General features: G+C 38.7%; 1 protein-coding gene across 4 annotated transcripts in view; it reads left to right on the forward strand.

Moving 5' to 3' along the window:
• WDR17 (WD repeat domain 17) overlaps positions 1 to 18,790 on the forward strand; it is a 100,754-nt gene extending 81,964 nt beyond the window's left edge. For 2 of the 4 annotated variants that reach the window (XM_045018372.1, XM_045018373.1), the window contains 9 exons: positions 12 to 111; positions 1,261 to 1,400; positions 7,041 to 7,152; positions 8,223 to 8,364; positions 8,470 to 8,572; positions 12,276 to 12,377; positions 13,600 to 13,698; positions 13,924 to 14,107; positions 16,130 to 18,790. In XM_045018372.1, coding sequence (XP_044874307.1) covers positions 12 to 111; positions 1,261 to 1,400; positions 7,041 to 7,152; positions 8,223 to 8,364; positions 8,470 to 8,572; positions 12,276 to 12,377; positions 13,600 to 13,698; positions 13,924 to 14,107; positions 16,130 to 16,249 — 1,102 coding nt within the window. In that variant the 3' untranslated portion in view covers positions 16,250 to 18,790. Of the gene's footprint in view, positions 1 to 11; positions 112 to 1,260; positions 1,401 to 5,574; positions 5,596 to 7,013; positions 7,153 to 8,222; positions 8,365 to 8,469; positions 8,573 to 9,464; positions 9,564 to 12,275; positions 12,378 to 13,599; positions 13,699 to 13,923; positions 14,108 to 16,129 lie in introns of those variants that run through there. The other 2 variants (XM_045018374.1, XR_006579719.1) reach the window with 2 other exon arrangements.
• The last annotated feature ends 1,861 nt before the right edge of the window (positions 18,791 to 20,651 follow it).

A 20,651-nucleotide genomic window follows, 5' to 3' on the forward strand; every position in this document is an offset into this window, starting at 1 on the left:
TGTTGTTACAGACTCCTCCACAGAGTCAGTAAAGAACTGGCAGAGTGGTATTTCCAGGATGGCCGTGCGGTGCTTGCAGCGTGTTGCCATCTAGCTGTTGAGAATATTGAGGTAATATTTTTTCTTTATTCTGTACAGAGGAAAAGACCAATATTAGGTTATTTTTTATATTGCAAGCTATAGCATATTTTCTAAAACAGACTACATTTATGTAATTTTAAAAATATATTATTTGCATTTAGTATGACTTTTTATTCATTCTCATTGATAGAGTGAAATCCTGGCCCCATGAAAGTCAATAACAAAACTCTCATTGACTTCAGTTTGGCCAGGATATCACTTTTAGGCAAAGAAAAATTATTTTATGTAATATTATATGAATAAATATAAGTTCGAAATATTAGTGTTTACTATTTGCTGTGTTGCCCCAGTAAGAACAGGGATCTTATTGTGCTACATGGTGTGAAAACATACAGGAAAATACAAGACTTGCACTCTAAATAGGCAAGACAGGCAAACAGTAATAGACAACATATACACAAAATGTTAAAAATACATTTATTTTTGGTTAATTTGTTTTTTAATTTACCTTACTTCGAACCATCACCATCATCTCTCTCTTGCTCTGTCCGGGTGCTCCACCATTGCTGTTCCATTGTGTCCTTTTTCCACTCTGGCCTCCGCACAGAAATATATTCCAAGATAGTGGGCGATGAGGAGAGAAAGCAGACAATTAGGTGGTGCCTATGTTACAGCGTAACTAGAAGTGTTTAAAGGTCTTGTGGCCTCTCCTATCCTTTGCACTCCTTGCTGGCACCTCAGCTGCTCTTTACCCCAAGGAGAGGGTGGGATGAGGATGGGGAAGCTCATACCTCCACTCTAAAGTCTCCTGGGCTCAGGAGCAGGGGGCAGCATGGCTTCTCCCACCCCTGCAGTCTGTGCTGGGAACTGACAATAGTAGATTCTATTGAAACAATGTTCATTTATATTTGTTTTCTAGACTATTTGGCAGGACAAAGGATGATGTTAGAGTTTGGGCCAAAGGAAAGCAGTTCTGTTCATGAAAAAAACAGAAATATGTGGTAGACAATTATTGAGTCCTCTCAGAGGCAGAACTTTTAAGTTTTAGTTTATTTAATTAATGCATGTTTTGTCACTCTGTAGAAAGCGCAGTCTCACAAATGAATGTAACATGCTAGTCACAGTGAATCCTAAAAAGTGCTTGTGTCACTTACTGATATGATTTTCTTATTGAGCAAGCTTGCCATGGCAAACCTGATTCGTGGAAATGAACTGGAGTTGGCAGTCAGTGTGGGTACTGTCTTAGGAGAAAGTGCAGCGCAAGCAACACATTATGCTCTAGAGTTACTAGCAAGAAAATGTATGACAGTAACAACATGGTAAGAATTTCTTACTCCAAAGAAGATTTTTTTCTAACAAAACACAGTTGTTATAACTGACAGAAGTCCATAGGATGATATGAATAAAGCTATCATTTGGAATCCTCTGTAGCTCTATAAGACAGACTCAGACAGAAATGAGATACAAATTGAGATATCATTTAATATACACCAGGTAGAGATGGTGAGATCTGGAACATTTAATGCAGAGAACTAGTATGCCAAATGAGATATAGGCCCTTATACTGAAGTTTTTATTCAGGGAAACCTATTAAAGGCAGATGGAGTTTTACTTAAACAAGAATAGCAGTATCAGACCGGTAATGCATAAAGAACCCAAATGTTCCTTAATTCCTCATTAATCTCAGAAAACACACCCGCACACCCACCCACACACACACTGTAAATACGTAAGCAGATGCAGTGTTTCCACAATGATTACTAAACTCTTAACTTGTATTTGAACAGGTAAAGCTCCTTCACTTGCCCCAAATCAAGAAATTAAAACTAATTTAATAAAAGTGAGTGAAAATAGTCACTTGGCAGAAGAAACTTAACAAAAGTCAATTGGAAGAAGTAAGGCCAAAAACGATCCATAGGTGAAAAGTGAACAGCAGCTTAGATAAAAAAAAATGTGATATGGTATTTAAAATGATTGTAAGGCATAAACACCCAGGAGGGAGAGGGGTAATTTAGTATGGCACTGGAAATATAGCTAGGAGAGATGAGAAGTTATTAAGATCCCACAGAATTGCTGTTTGACTTCCCCTAGGAGAGGCCATGCCTTTGTGTCATCCAGCGGAAGTTTCACAAGGTTCTGTATTACATTGTCCTCCATGCATTGGTTTTACTGTGGCAGGGTACAATTTTGGCTTATCGTTCTGTGATAGAGAGCACAACATATAATGGGAGAAAAAGATGATGCCATGTGCAGGAACAGCTTTAAGCATGATTTTAGGATTTGTATTCTGTTTAGAGAAATAGGAATTAATGTGGGACAGTCAATCTGTTTTTAAAAGGATCTAAGTTTTAGTTTTGCTGTCAAAGTTGGTATTTGATCACCCAGTTAAAGAGACACCAAGAGTAGCCTAGTTGAGCTCCTTTCCACAGAAGAGTAGGTTTAGTTTAACCAAGGAAACCGTTGCAGGAACATTGATTGCATAAAATGATTGGTTTATGGCTCTTGTCTTTACAATGGTTTGGCATGTCAGCACAGCAAACATTTTGAAAAAATTGATCTGGCATGTCCACATGCAACACATCAAATAGTAGTTGAATCTCTGCATTCTGAGATTCCTGGTGATTCTTATTCTGTAGGACACATGATCATTGTGGGCACAGTTGCTTTTGTGTAAATTGTGAACAAGCAACACTGCAGACAGAATTAGGAAGACAGATGAAATGGTACAATTCTAACACTTGTAACTTTCCCATGCACACTTAGGGGTTGTCTACACAAACAATTAGACTGCTACAAAGCTCAGGCTGTGAATCTATTCTGCACTCACCTGTTGAGGTCTAACTGAATGTTCCCTGATGACAGGTTTCAGAGTGGCAGCAGTGTTAGTCTGTATCAGCAAAAAGAACAGGAGTACTTATGGCACCAGAGACTAACAAATTTATTTGAGCATAAGCTTTCGTGGGCTAAAACCCACTTCTTCGGATGCATGCAGTGGAAAATACAGTAGGAAGATATATATACACAGAGAACATGAAAAAATGGGTGTTGCCATACCAACTGTAATGAGAGTATTTAATTATGGTGAGCTATTAGGTGACCTGATATCAGCAGGAGAAAAAAAAATGTGTAGTGATAATCAGGATGGCCCATTTCCAACAGTTGATAAGAAGGTGTGAGTAACAGTAGGGGGAAAAATTAGCATGGTCATTATACAAAGTAAAAACTGTTTCCCCCTGCTAATTTTTTTCCCCTACTATTACTCAAACATTCTTGTCAACTGTTGGAAATGGGCCATCCTGATTATCACTACACATTTTCTTTCTCCTGCGGATAATAGCTCACCGTAATTAATTACTCTCGTTACAGTTGGTATGGCAGCACTCATTTTTTCATGTTCTCTGTGTATATATATATCTTCCTATTGTATTTTCCACTGCATGCATCCGATGAAGGGGTCTTAGCCCACAAAAGCTTATGCTCAAATAAATGTGTTAGTCTCTAAGGTGCCACGAGTATTCCTCGTTCTTTTTGTATGTACCCTGATCAGGGCTGGCTCTGGCTTTTTTGCTGCCCCAAGCAAAAAAAACAAACAAACAGACCTGCGGGGTGGCTGGAGCAGCGAAGCAAAAAAAAAACCTATGGGGCGGCCGGAGCCAGGGTGCAAACATTCGGCTAGTGGGACTCCCTGCACTGCAAACGTGCCCCGGGCAGTGGAGTGTGCGCCCCGGCTAGCAGGGGGAAGGGGTAGGGAGTGGAGGGGAGAGAGAGAAGGGGGGTGGCCAGGACTTCCTTCAGCCAGGGTGCTCATCACTCGGCGCCTCCTGCCATGCTGCCTGCCGGGAGGGCTCCACGCTGCTCCGGTCGGCGGGGAGGGAAGGACGCGGGCTGCCGGGCTTGCTGCAGACCTGGCACCGGCTGGGGCAGACGGAGTGCGCAGCCGGCTCCCAGTAGGGTGCTCCCATCCTCCGCGCTGCTGCCCCCTACAGGGCGGCCAGAGCAGCGAACAAAAAAAAAGGAAAAAAAAGGGTGGCCATGCCGCCCTAGGATTGGACGGATGCCGCCCCTTAGAATCTGCCGCCCCAAGCACGAGCTTGCTTGGCTGGTGCCTGGAGCCGGCCCTGACCCTGATGATTCACATTCGCAGTTCATTAGCCCACTTTGATCTAGTCTACTTTGAAATGGGACTAGCTGAAAGCATTCTAACAAACTGTTAATGCATGTCAGCAGGGTGCACGGGAACAGTGAAACCAAAGAAGGGTAGCAGGGTAGATTCACACCCCATGTTGCCACATCTAATTGTTCATATAGACAGACCATTAGAAGAAACCATTGCATTGAGCTAAAGACCTCATCCAAGTTAATATAATCAATGCTTGTAATATTCCTGGGACAACAGTTGTGTGTACATTGTATAGTCTTTGTAAACTCAGTGTTCAGACTTACAGTTGTTGCACCAATTTTTAGCCAGACACTGCTGCAACACACTTCACCACCCCTTTCAGATACTTCAAAATAGCAATAGTAAATACACCTCTACCCCGATATAACACTGTCCTTGGGAGCCAAAAAAATATTACTGCGTTATAGGTGAAACTGTGTTATATCGAACTTTACCATTAGAAATCTTTACTTTTCCATAACTCAATCTAAATTTAGAAATACCCACTATTCTGAAACACTCTTATTTTGCTATAGTGCATTTCTCAGAATACTGGAAGATCCCTGATTAACTGATAATGAAATAGGTTATTGATGGAACATTTTACTATACATTCATCCAGTGGTATTCTCTCAAAAACAAACACAAAATATATTGGGGAAATTATTTTGAATGTTTGATAATCTCAGCTTAGTTTTGGTTTGTGCCTATCACCTCCTACCACTCCTAAATGGCACTTCTTTCCCTTAGATGAATCCTAATAATATTTATTTATTGAAAGCTTAACTCCTACTTCACTGGCCTCAGCTGCACTATTTTTGCTAGATCCTGAATTTCTTTTCAAGATTGGTTCTTGAAAAACATTTCAGGTAACACAGTTTTGGATGACAGAGACCTTTATTTTAAACAGTTATTTTCAATGTATGGTCTCAACTAACTTCTACCAACTTTTTTAAAAACAGTTTTTCCCTAACTACTTAGGCCAGTACATGCCAGCAAAGCCATATTATGGAAACAGTTTTTAGGAACTGATCTTGAAAGCCATTTCAGGATCCCACAAAGGTTGTATTCTGGATATGGCTTCTGTGTATCTTAGAAAATTAGCTATTATATGTTGAATCTCACAAGCTGATATTCCAAATAGCTTGTTGATTTAGTTTTGCAACGGGGTTTAGAATCTAGCCATTGGTATAATTTGCTGCTGCTGTTTCCCAAAGCCAAATTTATAGTCTCGTTGGAGTGGTAGTGCTGTTTATTCATTAATTTGTCCCCTATTTAGTAAACAAAACAAAAAATTTTTTTTGCTCATTACTGTTTCAATATCTTCCTTTTAGCTTTCCATCTCTTGGATACAGGTACTTTGTTGTTTCTAAAGAGAGAGATTCTAAAAAATCCATTGAAGCTCTATGATTTTGGCATAGACTAAAAATAACCTTAAACTATGTTCTTTGTTTTTTTTCTAGTATTGATAAAATATGTATATAAATGTTTTGAAGAATGGTAGATGGGCAGAAGTTGTTTGCAAAGCAACAATTCACTGACATTTTCAAGTGACCACATAAACTCTGCGAGTGAAGAGTAAACAAACTAGAAGAATAAAAATATGGGGATTTGTATCACTCTGTCTCTCTGTTTTTAACTGAATGCACATTTAGGGTCCTGTCTTAAAGGTATTAGAACTATTCTAAATCAAGTAGAGCTGGAAAAAGAAAAAGCACCCCTCACTGGAAGGGAGTGATAAGAAAATGCAGAATAATGACTAGGACATGCCAGCCTCCCTATTCCCATTAAAGTATATAGTGCCAAAATTCAACAAGAAGGCATTGCAGCCCATTTGAGGAGCATTTGAACCTAAATGGCCCTTTTCTCCAATATGAGTTAGAGTGCAGGAATGAAGGGCACTCTTGCTTCACCTCCAGGTGCATTATGCTCTTTGGCTGATGGTAACAGTCCAGACATATACTTGATGTTCTGTGAGAGAGAGAGAGAGAGTGTGTGTGTGTGTGTGATTTCCCATAGGTGTCACTCCTGCTTCCGTTCCTGTGTATTCAGTCCTGGCCTAATTAATGAATAATTACAATTACTGGCAAAACAAATGTGGGGATCGTAGACTCAGGAACATCAGTTAGAGATAGCTGTGCTGATGAAGATGCTAAATTTTATGGCTAGCAGCTACATTCCCTGGGTAACAAGTGAAGTGTTGTTCAAACCTGGAGTAGTGCCTATTTGGTGCTTGTAGTGGTGCAAGGAATAGGCACAGAACACTGGGGAAAGAGCAGGAGCCAGGATAAGGAAGTATTGGGCACTAAATAAAATAACTGTTTAAAAATATTGCGGTGTTAATTATTTCTTAAATAAATATTCCCTATGAGCTTTTTTTTTACATGAGATGAAGTAAAAATAATCGAGGATGTATTTTCAGCAGTGAGAGTCTCGTAAATGGCAAATCCTTCTGCAGTGGGCTGAAAATGTATCCTTGCTCTGTATTTTGAAATCCCATCTTGTAATTACAAGACACTTTTCAGTGAGTTTTAGTGCTTACTATTGTTGATTTCATGAAGTTCTGGGAGCTTTGCACCGTACCAACTTCCTGGAGTTGAACTAGGGCAAAAAGAGGCAGTCCTCTCCTCATAAGCCGTTATTACTGGACTGATCCCCCCTTTCCATTTCCCCAGCAACAACACATATTTCTTCAGTGTAAGAGGAAAGGCGAGTGTAAAGAAAACAGTCCTACCTCTGACATTGCATCTCCGCCATTACATGTCGTTGAGAGTGACTGCCACATTTTCTGTTTGCACAGGGACTTGGCAGCAGATCTTCTCATGATGACTCCCAATAACGAACTGCAGTTAGTAAAGCTATGTGCTTTCTATCCTGGATCCACAGCAGAGATAAATGACTTACATGAAAAGGTACATTTAAGGGACCTTTATTAATAAAAACAAACATTTACTTGAATAGTAAAATGAGGTTATGTATTAATTTGTTTCTTAATATGTAGATAAATTCATAACACTTATGAATATTATTTTGTATATTAATAATATTTTGTATTATCATCTCTCATATCCATTTTTGTTCTGTGTTTAATCTGCATAAGGCTTTTACCATCAGTTTATGCACAATAAGAAATGTGTATTTGGTTTCTGGTATGCTATAAAGGCAGTTTGATGTAATGACCATCAAACTGGACTGGGATTCAGGAGACGTAGGTTCTATTCCCAGCTCTGCTACTGGCCTGCTGGGTGACTGTGGGTAAGTCACGTTCACTTCTCTGTGACTGTTTCCACATTTATAAAATGAGAATAATGAGATTTACCTCCTCTATAAAGCACTTGGAAATCTGCTGATGGTAAGAGCTTGGCGGTGGCTGTTCTTCTTATGTGTGCAGTAGCAAACTAAGGCCAGATCCTCTGTCTATAAGAATCTGGATTCCCCCCAGGGTAGAATGTTTCCAATTGCTCATTGTCATAAGAGTTGCTTGTAAATAGGGCTTATAGTCCCCTTCTCTCTGAAGTCATATTAAAGAATCCCTCCTTCCCCCACTACCCTGATCTCTGTGGTACTGCATCTGGTGCCCAATGGCTCCTTTGCCTGGCAGACTTCCTCTGTAGCCTGAAAGAGTCTCCTTCCTCTGACTGCTTTATTTTTGACTCCAACTGCTCATCTAGTGACTTCTTAAACAATGGCTTTGCCACAGAAAGACCTCACAAAGTTCTTAGATACCAAGGCTGACATTCGCCAGAAATTGGCGTACTGACTCTACCAGTATGCACCCCTATAGAGGGGATCAAAGTGAACTCTCCTAGTGATACATGTCCGTGAAAAAATCTTTATTACCTTTAGATAAAGAGAATGATCTTTTCTTCATATCAGAGAAAATCTGTTTTTGTTATGCTTTATGAGAACTTCCGTAGTTTCTTGAACCTTACCATGTTCAAACAAAACTATTTATTTCTTGTGTAAAACCTTTGTTTTCCAGTGTAATCTACCAGGTGTAGAAGAATGTATGCAGCTAGCAGAGACTGCTCAGGCAAATGGAGACATATTTGAAACCATAAAATACTATTTGTTAAGTACAGAACCAGAAAAAGCCCTTCCTATTGGCATTCAATATATTAAAGGTAGGCTTGTGAATGGAAGAACCTGATCTAAATGTAGTCATTTGTTTGGCTTCTTTCTGTGTTGGTATTTACCATTTTCATTTTTTTGTTTGTATTTTTCAACAGAACAAATTAGTAGCTCAGATTGGACTTTGGATTCAGTGTGTCCCTTTCTTGATCTTCTAAGCTATATACGCACTGAAAGATTAGTGCTGCATAAATGTAGTGAGTGAGTATGCTTCCCATGACTACAAAACTGAGCCTTCCCTCTTTTTTTAAAGATTACTCTTTCTCCTTGTCTTCAGTCATGTTTTCTACTTCTTTCCTGCAGCTAGCAATCACTTGGATATCTTTACAACATAGCTCTGAGCTTACCCATCTGAATAAAAATAACAAATACAACTATATGATCTAATCCATCAGCCCTAACATGGGCAAACTTCCTTTGAGCCAATGGGTGTTTTGCAAATGTTGGGACTGAAGGTTAGGTCCTAAATTCAGATTCATGCCAGCCTGTCTGCATCTGTAGTAGCAGAGCAGGATCTTGAAGGGACAAATGCATGATCTTTTCTGGTTGAGTTTCACTGAATTGATGAAGGTGGTGTGAGAACTTCAGGCCACAACTTGTGCATTCCCTATTTTGGGTAGTTATCGAGAAGGTTGTGGTGAGACCACTATTAAAGTATCTAGCTTCCTCAGAACTCCTTGACACTCTAGTCAAAATGGGCATAAACCTGGGTTTAGTACACAGGCTGCACTTTTTGCATTTAATTTTCCCTTTGTGGTAACAATGATCAGGTATTCTTGCTGATTTTTCGATATGTCAGCTGCCTTTGAAACTGCTGATCATGAAGTGTTGCTGACCCATCTTTCTGTCTCAGGCAGGAATAGCTGGGTGGAGGTTGCTTTTTCTAGCTGAGAAGACCCAAAGAGTTGTAATAGGCAATTATTTGTCAACTGTAAGGGCACTCTCATGTAGGGTCCTGCAGGATTCCATCTTATTGCCCCTCTTGTATCAATGTGTATATCTGGCCTATTAAAGGAGTTAGTGAAGAGACTCAGATGGCATTGTTTTCAGGCTAATGACCTTAAGTTTTATGTCTCCAATTCAAATGACCAAGCTGGAGCTGTTGAGAGACTAATGCAGTGTATAGATGAAATTGAGGCATGGATGAGAGCAAGCTGGCTGAGACTCAATCCAGGCAAGACAGGTGATGCTGGTAGGTTGAGAGAAACAACCCGAAGAGTTAGTGGATATTTTATTTGCACCAAAAAGCAAGGGTGTTCAGCTGCCATTGTTAAATTAACTGCATTTAGAAGTGACTGTCATGATCAAAAAGGTGTTTTACTATCTACCTCTGGCCAGATGAGTACGACATACTCTTTCAAATTCAGATATAGCTACTATCATTCATGCCTGTGTCACTGCAAGGTTAGACTATCCCAGTGCACTCTGTGGGGGATACATCTTAAATTTAATAGGCAGCTGGAACTGGTGCAGAAGGTAGCTGTCTGATTGATAACTAGGCCATTCTGTAGAGAGCACGTGGCTCTGCAGATAGATTTTAAGGTGTTGGCTTGAACTTATAAAGCCTTAAATGGCCAGAGTGTAGTTGAGCACCTCTATCTTCATGATACACTGGCTTTGTCTACACTACGCAGCTTTTAGCAACACGGCTGTTTGCTAGAAGCCGTGCTGCTAAAAGGTGCGCATGCAGTGTAGCTGCTTTTTGTCAGCAAGAGTGCTTTCCTGCCTACAAAAAACTTCCACCCCAAAGAGCGGCAGTAGCTTTGTCAGCAGTAGCTTTGTCGGCAGGAGAGTGCTCCTGCCAACAAAGCACTTCTTCACACCGGTGCTTTTCCTCAACAAAACTTTTGTCTTTCGGGGGGAGGGATGTTTTCTTAACACCTTTAAACGACAAAAGTTTTGTCATTCACTTGCCAGTGTAGACAAAGCCACTGTTGCAATCATGATCACCAGAGACACTGATGGTAAATCCTCCTCTGCATAACAGAGAGAGCATTCTCCATAAGAGCCCCAGAGCTCTGGTATGCCCTCCTGCTGCTGGTCTGAAATGCCTGGATTTAAGGACTTAAGGAGTATGCTGCAGTGCGTAGGCTTTGTCTACACTGCCAATTGAATGATAAAACTTTTGTCGTTCACAGGTGCTTAAAAAGCCCCCCCCCCCCAAAAGACAAAAGTTGCAGCGGCAAGTGGCAGTGTAAACAGCTCATTGTTGGCAGAAGTGCTCTCCTGTCGACAACGTGAACCCCACTCCTAGGGGTGGAAGTATTTTATGGCAAAAGTGCCGACAAACAGAGTTTACACTGCCCGATTTTTAGTGACACAGCCGCGTCGCTAAAAGCAGTGTAGTGTAGACAAAGCCGAAATGTTTTGCCTGGTTTAGAGAATGAGGGAGTTTTTTATTACTGGTTATAAATATGATATAATGCATTCAGTTTGCCTAATTGACATTATCGTGCCTGACTGCATAAAATCAGAGGAGGCTTTTGTGGGGGGAAGCAAATAGGAAACAAAACAATGATAAAGAAAAGGCTCCTTAAGGGAATAATGTGAGAAGCTATTAATTGGGGAATGGCCCTGTACACCTCGATCCAGGCTAGCCAGGATTACATTTCCCAGATCTAAGCCTACAATCAAAGGGGATACTAAACCTTTAAGAGTTTGTCTATGCTGCAATCAGACACCCGCAGCTGGCCTGTGGCAGCTGACAGGCTTGCAGGGCTCGGGCTGCGGGGCTATAAAATTGCAGTGGTAGATGTTCAGGCTCAGAATGGAGCATGGGGTCTGGGACCCTGCAAGGGGGGGGCAGGGTCCCACAGCCTGAGCCTCGGGAGTTTTACTGTAGTGTAGACATACTCTAAAACAGTGTTTCTCAACCTTTTTGATGCCAGGGACCATCTTGCGCCCTTTCTAAACTGTGTCAGGGAGATTGTAGGGACTGGCGTCAGTCCACGGACTCGTCATTGAACAACACTCGTCTAAAAGACTGGTGGAAAAAAGAAGGGGAGGTGTGAGATATCAAAGGCTGCCTGGTGGAGAGTCTCTGACAGAGAGAGAGAGAGAAGCTGCAGCAAGCAGGCTGTTTCTCCTAACCCAGAGATTAATGAATTTATCAAAGCTTGTAAGGAAATGTTAAGATCTAGGTAAGGGGAAATAGACATATAAGCCTTCGTTTTTACCCTTTGCTCTGCATAATCTGTACCTTTTGAGTGAATGAATATGTTATGCTTTCTTTCGAAGAAGCTGTTTTTATCACTTTTATTGGCTGCTGTTGCAGGCTCCTGGAGGTAAAGAGTTTACAGGTGCCAAACCCAGTTGACCCTGTCATGTTAACACTCTTGAGAAACAGATGCTGTAATCCAGAGATCCAGTTCCAAAGTGATTGGAACACTGGATTCCACCCTGGAGACAGGTGCAGGGGAGCCAGGCCTGTCATCGAAGGGATGAACCAAGAGGAACTAAAAGGGATCTAAAGTGCAACTTGCCCTGTAACCATGGCCCCTGCTTTTGAGGAGAGGACTGAAGTACTGGCTAATATGTGGGGATGATATTGTTTGTATGTGGCGCTGTAGCCTGCTGAAAGGAGTGAGCTGGCTGAAATTTGTACTTGAGTTTATTTTAAATAACTGAAAATGCTGAGTCCATGTCGCACTTTTTATTCTGAAGCATAAGAAAAAATAAATATCAATAAATGGAATCAGTGTTGAGCCGATAAAGTGTAGTTTACAGTTATCTGGTTTAGAACTTAAATGTAATCAACCAGGCAGCACACACATTCCCTACAGAAATTCACAGATCAAGCAATATTTTACATTATTTAGTAGAGTAATAGTCTGTTTAAAGTTTCTACAGATGATTGAAAACTCTGATTACTTTTGATCCTTTTCTATTTTTATTTTTTTTTTAGAGTTCGGAATGAGCTGCTGATATTGTCCGGTTACGCTGGTGCTTTACTTGCTATTAGAAGACAATATGCTAGCATTGTACCTGCACTTTATGAATACACAAGGTAATATTAATTATATACCTACTTGCATTGCAGTAGCACCCAGGAGCCTGGGTTGGGATTATGATACATAGTAAGAGAGAGCCCCTGCCTCCAGAAGCTTATCAATCTAAAGTCCCATTCCTGCAATGAGCTCATGTGGATGTACTCCTGTGCTCACTCAGAGCTCCATTGGCTGCTTGTATCGCACAGGCACAAGGTCAGCCTGAAAGCAGAATTTGGGCCTCAGTCAAACTGTGGTCCTGAAAGAAAAGATTGTTTTTTATAAGTAGATAGATATTCTAGATCGTCTCCTTGCTTTATCATAAGTTATCAATTGTACTTTATAATTTTATTTGACTGAAATTGATTTGGGAAATAAGAGAATTTTATAAGAGAAACAAGAAGCTAAGGAAAAATAGCTTAATACGGTAATAATCTATTTGTGACACTTAAGATATCAAACTTTGAGGCGTCCTGGGACTCAGAATCCATGTAAGGGTCAGGAGAACAAGGACCCTCTAAAGCTGTATTTCTTTAGCTCTGCAAGACCTATAAAATCCACCACAATCTGACCTCATAGCTTTTTATGCTCCAATCCAACAAAACACATAAGCACATGAGATGTCCCAGTAAAGTCAAATGGCCCTGTATATATGCTTAAACATAAGTACATGCATGCTTGTAGAATCAGGGACTGAGTAAACTGAAAAGCTGTCTCTCTTTTCTTGCTCTGGTTTATGTAAAATTAGGTCCAGTGTTAGTTTTCTGAAAATTCCTATTTCCACATGTACTCAGACAAGACAAGGTTGTTTCAGATATTGTGCTAAATCACATTACACTGATCCACTTAGCCCTACAACATCCTCAGATATAGTATTTATCATTTCAGCATACGCCAGTCAATAATATGTATCAAGGCACACAATTCCTATGAGATTCAATAACTGTCATTTTAAAAAAAGCATATATAGCATTAAAAATAGGCTTCAAAGGAAAACTCTGCAGTTAAATCAAGATAATTATATATGAAAATATAAAAACTAATAATTCCTAAATTTAACTCTAGTGGCTATTTAACTATAGCAAAAATATCCAATTGTATGGTCAATTCAAAATTTACTCAGACAGATTCATATTGCTAATTTCTAGCTTCTTTTCCCTTCAATTCTAACAATGTATATTTTCTTGATTTAATTATTTTCTGTGGGAAGATATTTTAATTAGTTTTTATTTCTCTTTTTAGTCAGCTTTTAAAACGACGGGAGGTATCTGTACCCCTGAAAATTGAACAGCTTTCTGAGGAACTAGATGCTTGGAGAGCTTGTACTCAGTTACCCAACAAGTATGTGTGAAACGTAAAGTTATCATAATTAAATTACTATGATTTAAATATGCTCATTGTAAATAAAATGTTTTATCCCATTTTTTCTTTGTAGAATATGAATATATCAATTTATGTAAAAATTAAGATACTTCATTTTGAAATAATAATCTTTGTTTTTGTGCATCTTGAGGTATACTGCAAATGGAAATGCATAGCTTAAGATGAAATATATTTTACTCACAGATCTACTGATGAATTGTCAGATACCCCTCCATCCGAATCACAGAGAATGGTTTATTCAACATTGGTATCACGAATAAAAGAAGAGCCTCTTAAAGGAATTATTGGACCAGATTACGTCACTGGGTCTAATCTTCCTAGTCACTCAGATGTTCACATCTCTTGTTTGACAGGGTTAAGGATACAGGTACCATTTTATGGAGCCTGAGTGCTCTTTTTTGGAACACTTAATAAAATAACAGTTACTTTAAAGACAGTCAAACCAATTGTTTTCAAGTGAAGAGACTGAATAAAAATTGAAAATAGTTGAGGCTTGCAGCATTCTCAAAGAAAACCTCTGAGGAAGAAGGGGCAAGTTGGAATATTGCTCTTGAGTACCCTGCAATGGCAAAAGCTGCCATTTTGCCTTGGAGGACACTGTCCTTAACTGCAGAAGGCTATACAGAAAAGAAAAATTTCAGGAGGAAAAAATATTTGAAATACCCAACTGGAGCAGTCAAAAGTTTTTAGTCTGTATAAGGAATAGAAATTTCTCTTAGCACAGGAGTGGGCAAACTACGGCCTGCAGGCCAGATCCGGCCTATCAGGGCTTTGGATCCAGCCCGCGGGATTGCCACCACTGTGGCCCCATGGCACTCCCGGAAGCAGCCGGCACCACGTCCCTGTGGCCCCTGGGAGTGAGGGGGCAGAGGGCTCTGTGCGCTGCCCTCGCCTGCAGGCACCACTGTGCGCTGCCCTCCCCTGCAGCTCCCATTAGCTGGGAACGGGGAACCACGGCCAATGGGAGCTTCGGGGGAGGTACTCGCAGGCGAGGGCAGTGCACGGAGCCCTCTGCCCTCCCCACAGGCCGCAGGGATGTAGTACCGGACACTTCCAGGAGCGGCGCGAGACCAGGGCAGGCAGCCTGCCTGAGCCCCGCTGCGTGCTGCTGCCACCCGGAGCCGCTCCAGGTAAGCGGCGCTAGGCTGGAGCCCACACCCCAAATCCCTCCTGCACCCCACACGCCAACACCCTGCCCTGAGCCCTTCCTGCACTCCAACCCCCTGCCCTGAGCCCCCGCGTACACCCCGCACCCCTCCTCCACTCCAACCCCTTGCCCTGAACCCCTTCCTGCACACTGCACCCCTCCCACACCCCAATCCCCTGCCCCAGCCCTACATTCATGGCTCTGCATGCATTTTCCCCACCCAGATGTGGCCTTCAGACCAAAAAGTTTGCCCACCCCGTCTTAGCATATGCTCTGTTTTAATATATGTGATCTATTGCCAACCTCACCGTGGTTTGACTTGAAAACAATTTAAAAGTTTTATTTTAGACTACACACTGTCCTTAATGTGTTGGAAATATGTGTTATAATATGCATTTCTAGAGTGCCAACCACTATAGTACCCAGGAGCCATTACATGAATTAAAAACATACATCGGTGATGTTTCAGAGGACAGTTCTCATCTTTTCCCCATAATTAAATAATATAAAACATACACTTTCAAACATGACTATCAGCTTTCAATTACATTTATCGCTTATACAGTGCTTTGTGATCAAAGTATTTCACATATATTAATCCTCAGTACATTCTTGTGAGGTATGTATTATTATTATTGCCATTTCTACAGATAGGGAAACAGACCAAGACACTCAGCTCTGCCAATCACGTTTCTCCAGACCATGCTGCAATTTGAAGACAGTGTGGGCTTGTACACTCCAGCGCTTACCTCGGTATAACATAAGTCACTCGGGGGTGTGAAAAAGCCACCACCCCACCCCCACCGAGTGACAAGCTCTCCTGCTGACATAGCTACTGCTGCTCAGGGAGGTGGAGTAATTATGCTGACAGGAGTATACATCCTCAATAGCCACACAGGAAGAATTAACTACAAGATAATTTGTAAATATTACAGAGTTATTATCTGAAGATGTATCTAACTCAGGAATTTAGGAAATGTGAAATTTGGGCTTGCAGATTTTTAGGACACATCTGTTTACCTGATAAGTATAGCATTATAAATTGAGTATGAAAGTTTTAGTCAGACTTGATTATAACAGGTATAACTTTTTAAGGCTGTAAAGCTATTACATAAATTAGTATTGTATTCTCTATTCATTTTCATCTCAGATGAAGTAAAAATGTGCATTTGCTAGACTGCATCTCTTCTGGAAGTATGGAGACATGTGTATCTTTTTCCTCCCCATCTCAAACATTCACAGGGTCCAGTGTTTTTCCTTGAAGATGGAAAATCAGCTATTTCATTGAATGATGCTTTGATGTGGGCCAAAGTGAATCCCTTCTCACCATTAGGAACAGGAATACGACTCAACCCATTCTGATAAGACTTTTTCCTCTGTAGTGCTTAAAACAAGTAACATCCAGCCGGTTAACATTAATTTAACCTTGATTGTTGAAGGATAGAAAGATGGCAGTTGATTCTTCCTGAAGGACAGTTATTTGAATTTTGCAAAATGTAAATGAGAAAATGAAAAATGGATTTTTTTATATATATATAAAGTTTATATGATAATCCAAAGAAAAAATGTCCTTACATAATTTACAGCCATGTTTTTTTAAAAAAAAGAGAATACTGTTGTCAGACAACATTAAAATATTTCAGTAAATTTTTGTGAGCAAATTGTAAAGTAAGTAAAGAAATATCTGAACATTAGCAAAATACTGGGGTAGCTGAAACTGTGAAATTCATAAGACATTTTTAAATACATCAATATGCATTTATGCTTTTATGAATTGCCACTGAGATACAGCTGAGTTTCATACATTCTGTATGCCCTTTTATTTGTATCTAATACTTGGTAAAATGTGATTCTAAAGAATGATAGTGTAAATTAAATGACAATATAGTCAAAATACTTCAATTTTTAATTAAAAAATCTTTCCATACAATAAATATTTAAGCTTTAAAAGGAAAAGAGAAGTCATTTTGATTAATATCTAGATTAGGATAAATTATTATATTTTCTAATAAATCTGTCTTTAGCACTCCCCCTCATTATATTTTATTGAGTGCTAAAATGTGTTCTATTAACCTTATTTTTTTAACAAATAGCTTGTAAGTAATAAGCAGCTTATTTAATGAAAATTATTGAAATACATTATGTAAATTAAAATTTTTGTTTTTTAATTTTGTATAGATTGTAAAAAATTGTATGGTATTGAGGACCTGTTACATAAATATGTGGGCATTGCTTTATTTAGTTGGATGGTTAGTTCACATCTAGTATCATGTGCCCAAATGAAAGAAAAACTGATGGCAGTAGAATATTTTATTCTAAAAATTGTCCATAATATCAAATACAGGCATGAGAAGACCAGTTGTTCACAGATAGAATTGTTCTTCCATCAAGTAGCATTAGAAATCCTTTTGCTAGGTTCCCTGATCAGCATGTTAGTGACACTGTTCTCATCAGTTTCACTTCCTCTTTCCCCTGCCCTCCCCCGCCCCCCAAAAGTTATTCTGGTTAGGATATCAAGAGATAATAGTAAAAATGACTGAAAATGTTTTAAATAACCTGTACAAAATAGGAATAACACAAGATATAGCCCTTCTCATCTTAAAATGCCTTGCAAACCTAATCCTTACACCATCCCTATGAGGTAGTAAGGAATGTCCTCGTTTTACTAAGTGGAAACTGAGACAGAGAGGCTAGCTGATCAGCCCTAGGCTACAGAGGAAGTTAAAACTCAGGAATTCTATGAAGCATGGAAAAAACATTTTTTTTAAGTTTAAAGTTAATAATTTTATTCCACAAAGGGTTTATTGAATTTATTACAGATTTTTGGCACCTCAAATAAATAGTACATCCTAACTACCAGCCCTTGTTTTGCAAGGAGCAGTACACATCTGTACACCTTTATTTAGATATCAGAGAGTTAGGTATCACTTTATTGCTTCTACCATTTGGTATTTGTTTCTCTTTGTTTAATTATATGGAGTTTGGGGAATGAGAGTTGGAATTCAGAAAAAAGACCCATTATACTAATTTGTGGAAGAACTATAACCTCTCCAGCTGTGAATAAACAATGGTTATTTTTGTTGAATCAAAGATAAGTAGTTACCTTGTGCTGTGTGACTTGTATGTCTGATGTGTATGTAAAAGAAATATAGGCATTTTTCAGATAGGGAAAGATGGAGAGGATTGGTCATAAACACCAAAGTTTGTTTAACTGTATGAACTGGAATCTGAAGGATTGACTCAACTGCCACTCTATTCTTTAAATCTTTGGTAATATCCTGAAGATTTGTATTTAAATCTTTTAAATAATTATAAATATGTAGTAAAACTGCATCAATTTGTGGAAGTTGTGCCTTAGTGTGAAACCTCAGACAAATCTATTCCCTCTTTCGACACTGAGGGAGGTAAATTATTTTTTCAGTGTTAGGTTTAGAGTATAAAAATTGAGTCAAAGGGCACTTTTTATATTAGAAATATGTCCGCTAATAGTCTTTGTGAACAAAAATTATGTTGTATTTGCTTTAAGGTAGTCCTTACCCTATGTGGGGGGGAAACATAAGAAAAAATATTGTAAAATGTGCATTTACTGTTACAATAAATGTATTCGTAACTGTCAAAACATAGCTGCATCAATATTTTCCAAAATAATTTCACGTTGTTTGCTAAAATGTGATTTCATTGTCAAGCAGAACTGCTCAACTATAGCTATTTCCCCTTCATATTAAAAAAAAATTCTGATGTCTTCACCTTCAAATAATTGCTATACAGTGTCTGAATTTCTCTATTGCTTTCCAGGCAAAAATACTTCAAGCCATACAACTTTTATATCTTGTAACAGGTGCTCTGAAAAAATCTCTTGTGATCTTAGTGTTCTTGTAATAAGTGCGAAACTAATAAAATGTCTCTACCAAAGTCACATGTTTATCAAAATGAAGAAAAACATGTCAAAACTATTACTATTGTTCTAAGCTTCAGAGACTGGAGACAAACCCCAGTTGTAAACTTGATCACAAATCTTAGAGAAAAGCTAATTTTATGTTCTGATATTTAATTTAGGACAGCTCAGATTTTGACTCTTGTAACAAAAATTTAACAATGCTACAAGTAAAAGTGCACTATATGTGGACAAGGACTTACAAAATTCCAGTGATACTGAATAGGCCAAAAGGCAAGACTGCAAAAAAAAAAAAGTAGTGTCCCTCCTAAAACTGATGACATGGCATTAAAAAAACCAACATTTTCCAGGTGTGTAGTGTCAAATTAAAATTGTGTAAAGTCATAAATGCTGCCTATTCAGGGTACATAAAGACAAAATGATGATGTTTTAAAAAAAAATAAAAAAAAACCCAACAGATTTTTTTTATTAAATACAGGCCAATTTTTAAAAAACAACCCTATTTAAAATTCATTTGAAATTGACAACTTATAATAAAAGCATGTAAATTGAATACAAAAAATAAGTAGTACATGTTTGATGTAAAGTTTTAAAGTCAGATCACTGAACTTCTGAGACTCAGTTTCAGAGGAGTAGCCGTGTTAGTCAGTTTTCAGCGAAAACAATGAGGAGTCTTGTGGCACCATAAAGACTAACAAAATTATTAGAGCATAAGCTTTCGTGGGCATACATCTCCAGATGTATGGAGAGAAAATTACAGTAGGCAGGTATATTTAGATTTATTTACTTTGAACACTTCAGAGCCCACAAAAGCTTATGCTCTAATAAATTTGTTAGTCTTTAAGGTGCCACAAGACTCCTCGTTGTTTTTGCTGGGACTCACTAGCTAACCACTTGGAACCAGAGTTTGTTGAAGTGCTAAACCAGCTTTTTACAGCAGTAGCCTCTTCTGAAGATGCAGAGAGAATATCTTCATTTTGGTTTATTTAACTAGTTTAATTCAATGATTAGTCCATTCAGAGTTAAGAAACTGATTGGAAGCTGAAAAGGCAGAAGGCTTGTTTTTACCTCTTCTAATCTATAAATAAAAATTAGTTATGAGAGGATGAAATTTACTAGTTTTAAATTTTTGAAGGGTATGTTTACCAGAAACAATCAATTCAATAACCGATAATGCTTCCCTTTGTTTAGTAACCCCGTTAGCTTAAAATGTAAAACATTTTTGATAAGTTTATGAATTTAGCACATTTAAACTAGTTGTATTTAATAAAAAATAAAACGCTGTTTTTCTGCATTTTAATTAATTTGAATTTCCACTGAAATAGAACTTGACACAAATCAAAAGTAGAACATTAATCATCTACTAAGAAATGCATTATTTTCAAACATAAAAAATGTAAAAATTAAGAAGGTGAATAAGTGTAAATTTATATGACCTGTGTTACACAAGAGGTCAGATTGGCTGATCATAATATTTCCTTCTGGCCTTGGAATCTATGAAAGCTGTATAACTGCTTAAATGTATATAGATATAATGTATCCTTCTGGTTAGCCCCCCCCGCCCCCCCAGCACCAAATTTAGTGTAAAGAATAAATTTAGTTGAACATCACCATTTTTTAAACAAATGATTACCAACCACTAAGCATCAACTTTTTTTTCTGAAAGTAACTAAAGTACAAAGGCAAAACATGATTAACATAGATGATTTTAAAGCAAGGTGTCCTACTTGCTAATATATATCATGATTAAAATTGACAGTTAAATCACTGATTTAAATCAGCTCCCTGCTCCCTATCCAGATCCTTACCTTGCACAGATTTTAATATATGTAATAACAGAATCATTTCCAAGGGAGTTTTCAGCTGCCA

The sequence above is a fragment of the Mauremys mutica genome, chromosome 5 (assembly GCF_020497125.1).
Source record: "Mauremys mutica isolate MM-2020 ecotype Southern chromosome 5, ASM2049712v1, whole genome shotgun sequence".
Taxonomy (NCBI): domain Eukaryota; kingdom Metazoa; phylum Chordata; order Testudines; family Geoemydidae; genus Mauremys; species Mauremys mutica.